The sequence below is a fragment of the Physeter macrocephalus genome, chromosome 7, assembly GCF_002837175.3.
Source record: "Physeter macrocephalus isolate SW-GA chromosome 7, ASM283717v5, whole genome shotgun sequence".
Classification (NCBI taxonomy): domain Eukaryota; kingdom Metazoa; phylum Chordata; class Mammalia; order Artiodactyla; family Physeteridae; genus Physeter; species Physeter macrocephalus.
Genome location: NC_041220.1, coordinates 25,264,263 through 25,271,482, shown reverse-complemented (window position 1 = coordinate 25,271,482; position 7,220 = coordinate 25,264,263). Strand labels below are relative to the sequence as shown.

Genomic DNA, 7,220 nt, shown 5'->3' with positions numbered 1-7,220 from the left:
AATGGAATATTACTCAGCCATAAAAAGAAACGAAATTGAGTTATTTGTAGTGAGGTGGATGGACCTAGAGTCTGTCATACAGAGTGAAGTAAGTCAGAAAGAGAAAAACAAATACCGTATGCTAACACATATATATGGAATCTGAAAGAAAAAAATGGTTATAAAGAACCTAGGGGCAGGACAGGAATAAAGTTGCAGACATGGAGAATGGACTTGAGGATATGGGGATGGGGAAGGGTAAGCTGGGACAAAGCAATAAAGATGTTAAAAAAAAAAAAAGTTGGGGAAGGGCCAGTGGATGGATGAAACAAGAAAGGCAGAATGCTGGGAATTGTTGAAGGTGGGTGGTGATGGATATGTGGAGATTCACTGTACTCACCTCTAATTTGATGTGTGTTTGGAAATTTCCATAACAAAAAGATTTCTTTTTTCAAAAAGAAAAAAAAAGACTAAATATAGAAAAATGAAGTGTTGCTTGGTTAATTAGCCTTAGATATAGGTTATAGCAACACCCCATACCAATGGGTGACTTGCTACCTATCTTAAAAAAAGGTGCAAGGGAAGAATATCATTATGTATTACAGTGTTCCCATGACATGATGCCAACGTTTATTCTGTATATTCTCTTGCCCAGAAAAGAAAATTTGAGAATCTTAAAGGATGGTGGTTGTTAATTTTATTTTGGGTTTTCATTATTATTGTCAGCCATAAAATTTGTATGTTGATAACAGTGATGATGATGAAAATCTTAATAATAAAATTTTCATCATCATTAAGTTGAGAAGAGTTGTTCAATGACCAACAGACTTAAAGAAGGTAAAAACCTGAGTTTTTTTGCCAGTTTGTTTCCATGGATGAGTCTTTCTATCTTCTTGAATCTCAGTTTCTTTATCTGAAAAAGTAATCGGTCATCCTAAATGATCTCAGTGGTTAATTTCTGTCTTCATGTACTGTGATTTTCTGATGTTTGCTGGGAGAGAATCTTCTTTACCTGGTCTCTGAGAAAGAAAAATGAAAAGGCACAAAATCGGATGTTATAGCTGATGGCCGGGTCATAGAGGAATATAGGGTTATTTGTACTCTCTTCTGTTTTATTCAGCTGTAGTTTCTGTAATAGATGAGTACAATATCCCATGTGATTGGTATAGAGGAGCCATGGCTGATGCCATTGTAGGGACATGGGGTTACCAAACAGGGCATGGATCCATTATCTTGGCGGCTACTTCTGAGAGCCGTGAGATGGTTTAACCTTCATGAGGTAGCTTCGTGCACTTCCCACACCAATTCGTGATTCTAGTAACAGGTTTCAATGTATTTTAAGCAGATTTGTTTATTACAACCAACGCAGGTAAAGAGCGGTGTTAGTGGTTTTCAGAAACAAACATGTTTGGACATACTTTCAGGGAAAAGACGATTCTTACCTTTCCGCTTCCTTTATTTTTGATTGCAGAACTTCAGATGGTGGCAAGGTTGTTGGCACCATACAAGTCAGTGTCGTGAAGATGGGGGAGATTGAGGATGGGGAAGCCGACCACATCACGACAGATGTGCAGGGACAAAAGGTAGGGTCCCAGTCAGCTCACTGCACAGATTAAATTAGAAACGATCAGCTTTGCCAGCTGCCTGGATCGCCGCTACCTCTGTGCGGTATGAAATCTCATTATTCCAAAGCTAAATGAGAAATCAGCTTTGGAATGGGAGTACCGTAAGTGTGTCTCATCCTCGTAACCCGACCGCGTATTTGCATGGAACTGTGCAAAGCCATGCACCATTCATAACATCATTCTCTTCATAGCTAGCTCCCATGTGGACACAGCCTCTTCTCAGTTCGAAAAAAAGTATTGATCACTGTTGCATCCTGCCGTAATTAACCCTATGTGAGATGCACAGAAGATTCTGGAAGGCCTATTGCCAAAAGTAACCACTTCTCCGCTCTCGAAATTCTCTTTGGAAAGAGATGCACTTTGAATTTGGACTTCGTTTTTATGTGAAGGATGACAGATTTAACAACTTTGTGCCTTATGAAATTGCAGAGAGAGAAGCAGGAAGTAGTAAACGGTGGAGGGGGAGCTCTGCTTGAGGAGCGATGCCAGCTGGAAGCGAAGCAGCTTCCTTGAAGGCCAGGATAAAAACCCCAATATTATCAATATCCAGGGCTTTTACTTGTTTTCTACTTTCTTTTCTTTAAGAGAGAGACTTGATATAAGTATTAGTCTAAAGTTCTGTCTTAGGAATGTGATTGCCTGTTTTACTGAGACACAGGGGACAGATTTACGAACTGCTAATAGTTTTTTTTTTCCCCAGGGAAATGAATTTGTTTGTGTACTAGAATGCCTACCTTTTCATAAATGAGCATTTTTTTAATGACAAGGTCTATTGTGACCTATTTTCTGGCTTAGTGTCGCTTATCTGGGAGCATATTTTAATTTCTGGTACATCTACATGGGAGACGGTGCAGTGCTTATCTAACACTTAACAAATCATGAACTTTACCAAAAAAAGTAAAATAAAATCTAAACTGACTTTCAAAAAAATATTGTTCTTGCCCAGCATAAGCTAGGGTCTTACCGCTTCCCCAAGCCTCATTCTTCTCTGTTCCCTACTATCCCTCAGAATATATTCCAGGTCATGAACACATTCCAGTGAGGTCCAATGTTTGAATCAGGTTGCTTGCAAATGTCAGGGCCATGGTGATGTCATGCAGCAGATCGTCTTAGGATGTGTGTATTTAAGATTCTTGTCTTGTGGCTAGGTTCTGTCATTCAACCCTTGTTAGCTTTGGAATTCTACGTAAGACTCCTCTTAGCCACCACCACATGGATGCTTATATGTACTAAGATTAAGGAGAGAGGATTTGTAAGCTAAGAAGGTGGGGAGGGTGTGGGAGATGGGGACAGAATGAACTAAGGGCATGCGCTAGGAGACCAGGAGCTAAAACACTTCCCATCTCAAAGCAGGCCTGCTTTCCCTGTTCCCAGTCTATTACCAGCCACCTCTTTATTTTTCTCAAAGCTGGCTCACCCCTTGACTCCTTTATAATGTTGCTATTATGGGGTAGCACAAATTGAATCATATTCTTTTCATAAATGGAGAACTTGACACCCAGGAATATGCCCCATCAAAGTCGTACATAATGTTTCTGACTTAGTAATGTGAACTTAAAAATAAAGACTTAACTGAGCCGTTCTTGAAATAGGAGGTGGTAGTGTCAGCAAGTACCTTGTAGGAGTCATAAGTGTACTAAAATGGTAAACCCATCAAGCAGTGTTGGTTTTAGCTCTGTCCTATCTGGATTCTTAGTAAACCTTGACCTCTTGTGAAGTTTTTTATAGAGTTACTATAAACCCTACTGGCAATCCCTAGGAATAGTCATGAAGGACATGTAATAAGGTCCACTATGCATGATATTTTGAAGAGTTATGTGGAAATAACTTTATCTTGGTGTTTTTCAAAGTGTGGTCAGAATCATCAGAGGTGTTTGTTAGAAATTCAAATGTGGGGACCCTTTTGCAGGTCTGCTAAATCAGAATCTCTATGAAGTGCATTAACACAATCTGTTACTAATAGTGATTTAAGTCCTGAAGTTAGTCAATGGCTGAAATATATGAAAAGACAAAGTAACTGAAATGGAGGTTATCCCTAAAACAACATCCCTCTCACTGCTTGGTGTGAATGGGGGAGAAAGAAATGGAACTACTCTTAAAACCATAGTCATGTATTGAGTGACACATGCTCTCTCTCATTTATAAGGAGCAGCTAAAAGATTCATACCTATGTTTATCAGCTTGGGCTTTCATAATAAAATACCATAGACTTAAACAATGGAAATTTATTTTCTCATAGTTCTGAAAGGCTACGAAGTCCCAGATCATGGTGTCAGATGATTCAGTTCCTGGTGAATGCTCTCTTCCTGGCTTCCAGATTTCTTGCTGTGTCCTCACAAGGCTTTTCCTTGGCACAGATGCACAGAGAGAGGGAGAGAGAGAGAGTGAACTCTGGTGTCTTCTTCTCTTCTTGTAAAGGACACCAGCCCTAGCATTAGGGTCCTACTCTTATGACCTCATTTAACCTTAATTACCTCCGTTAACGTCTTATCTCCAAATACAGTTACATGGGACATTGGGACTTCAACATATGATTCTGAGGAACACAGTTCAGTTCATAACAATACCCCGATATAAAATATTACATTTTAATCTTGACTCTTACATTACCTCCAGAGCATGGAATAAAATACAAATGAAAAGCCAAACTCTTTCCTCTCACATACATTTACTTACTTGTTTCCTAAAACCGTATTATTATGCATTTTTTATCAAGGGAAGATTGTACAGAGGGTCATTCACCATATTATACTGGTTCAAACTTCTATTTCATATATACATACATAGTAATAGAACACAGCGTGTTAAAATCACGTAGCAGTAGAAAGAAAAATTCACAAAAGCCCTACGAACATCGTCCTTTTACAAAGCTAACATATTAGGTGAAATATCACATTAGGTATACCAAACTTTTTTTTTTTAATTTTGGAGTCATCTTTGACTCCTTTCTTCCTCTCATACCTACAGTCAGTATGTCAGCAAATCCTGTTGATTTTGACTTCTGAATAATCTAGAACCTGGCAACTCGTGAGCCCTTCACTATAACCAACATTGTCTATCACCTAGATTTTTGCAGTAGTCTCTTAAACGTCTCCCTGGCTCCCTCCATCCTCCTTCCCTGACCTCCCCCGCCACCATCATAGTCCGTTATCAGCACAGCACTTAGTAAAATGTAATGCGGAAGTTGTCATTCCTCCAATGGCCTCTCATCTTCCTGAAATTATAAACCCAAATTCTCACTTAAAGTCCTCTAAGTGTTGGCCCCCTTCATGTCCTTCACCTCCTCCTCTACTCCTCATTTTTGTTCATTTCAGTCCAGTCACATTATCTTCTTTGATTCTCCTTGAACAGTCCAGGTATATTTCCAAATTGGGTCCTTAAACTTTGATACTCAATCTACCCGTGAAGCATTTTTCCCAGCAACTGTGCTTCACTCCTTCACTTCCTCTGATCTTTATACAAAATCACTTTCTCACTGAAGTCTTCTCTGCCACAATATCTAAAATTTCAATGCCTACCCAAAACTCTGTCTCTCTTCTCTGCATTATTTTTGTCCTTAGTACTTATCACTGTCCAACATTATATATCTTTTTAGTTTATCTCATATATTGTTTATTTCCCTCATTAGAATTAAACTTCCTGAGGGCAAGATATTTGTCTATTTTGTCCTTTCTTTAACCCTCAGCTCCCAGAGCAGAGCCTGACATGAGAAAAACGAATGAGTGAATAAATGAAGTCAATTTTACTTTGAAGAAATTAAATCCAATATCGTCTCCTAGAAGGGAAAATATTTGGCTACATATAGCGCTGTACAAACTGACCGGTCAATAAATAAAGCGTGTAATAAGGATGTAGTGAAGAGTGTAGGATTATGAAGGAAAGAGGAAGAAATTAAATTTTTAAAAACCTTTGAAATAAGTGGTCAAGAAAAAATGCTACTGAGGAAAGGAGAACCAGGAAACAAAATCATCAAGTCAGGTGACAGATGAGAAAACTCATGTAAGTAAAAGCCAACAGGATCAACTGAGAGAGCCCAGTTCACCACTTTGCCTGCCCCAGAGATGCCTGGGCTTCTTGTTAGGGCAGGAGGGTTAACAATCCTCTGGTGAGGCTGGTTAAACCCAGATCCTGCCTTGTCTTCCCCTTTTGTTTAGTGTCTATATTATATTTGAACGTTGCAGAGTTCTAATGATCAAAGTGGTAGTGATTTTTTCAAAAAGAAGGAAAATGCCTTACTTATTTACGGCCATGGCAAAAATGGAATAAGTGGAGTAATAATATGTCTCCCTTTGACTGTGAACCTAACCCAGCTAGTCTTTCGATGACCTGCTGCCCTTAGGTTATTTTGACCCCATACTTTGAAGAGGTGTTTTAAGTGGACTTTCATCAGACTTAATCAGGGAAAAACTAGAGTCCTTGTGTAGCTAAAGACCAGCCTCCAAATGTTTCCTCCCTTTATCTACCCTAAATATAAAAGTTGAAAATTATATAACAGGCCCTACTTATCTTCATAGAATATTAAAAGGCATAAAATATTCATCATTCATTCATCAAACAATACTACCTTCTATGTTCTAGGCATTGGACTAGTTTCTGGGTATTCAGCAATGAACCAAATAGACACGGATGCCACCTTCTGGGGAAGTAGCAGTAAAAAAGAAAGTAATATACTGTTGATCAGATGATGCTGTGTTCTATAGGAAAAATAAGACAGAGTGCAAGGACTAGGGAGTGCTGGGCTGTGGCCTTTTTAAACTGGATGGTCAAGGATAGATTCACTGGTAATGTGATATTTGAGCTGAAACATGCAAGAAAGAAGGGAACAAGACGTGGATATCTGAAAGGAATAGGAATTGTAGACAGAGTGAATAGCAAGAGCAAAGGTCTTGAGGAGACAAGATGCTTATGGTGTTGAAGGAGCAGCAAGGAGGCCAGTGTGGTTGGAACTGAGGGGTCAAGGAGCAGAGTGGTAGGAGTTGAGGACAGAGGTTCATGGGGCAGGGAAGACCGACTCCCATGAAGGTGTTAGACTCTGGGCTATGTGTAAAGACAGTTGAGGAGCTGTGAGTATAGGTATGAAATCTGATTCATGTTTAAGAGGACTGTTCCAGCTGCTGTGTGGACTAGGGCCTGAAAGGAGGCAAGGACGGAAGAATGGAGTCTGATTATTATGAAGATTCAGGGGAGAAGTGCAGATGAGCTGGATCAGGGTGTGACTGATGGAGAAAGTGAGACGTGGCCAGACTCCAGGGTGAAAGGCTAGCAAAAAATAGAATTACCATTTTCACAGAAACAAATGGACATTTCTCCAAAGTAGACAAACAGATGGCCAACAAACACATGAAAAGATACTCAATCACTAACCATTAGAAAAATGCAAATCAAAACCACAATGAGGCATCACCTCACACTTGTCAGAATGGCCATCATCAAAAAATCTACAAACAATAAATGCTGGAGAAGGTGTGGAGAAAAGGGAACACTCTTGCACTGTTGGTGGGAATGTAAATGGATACAGTCCTATGCAGAACAGTATGGAGGTTCCTTAAAAAACTAAAAATAGAACTACCATATGACCCAGCAATCCCATTACTGGGCATATACCCTGAGAAAACC

General features: G+C 39.4%; 1 protein-coding gene across 8 annotated transcripts in view; it reads left to right on the top strand.

Annotated features, from left to right (window-relative positions):
• INPP4B (inositol polyphosphate-4-phosphatase type II B) overlaps positions 1 to 7,220 on the top strand; it is a 763,890-nt gene that overhangs the window by 558,240 nt on the left and 198,430 nt on the right. For all 8 annotated transcript variants that reach the window (XR_008617771.1, XM_007111238.4, XM_055085901.1 and 5 more), the window contains one exon: positions 1,451 to 1,562. Coding sequence is in view for 7 of the 8 variants with exons in the window: in XM_007111238.4 (XP_007111300.2) it covers positions 1,451 to 1,562 (112 nt within the window). In the remaining variant the exon portion in view is untranslated. The remainder of the gene's footprint in view (positions 1 to 1,450; positions 1,563 to 7,220) is intronic.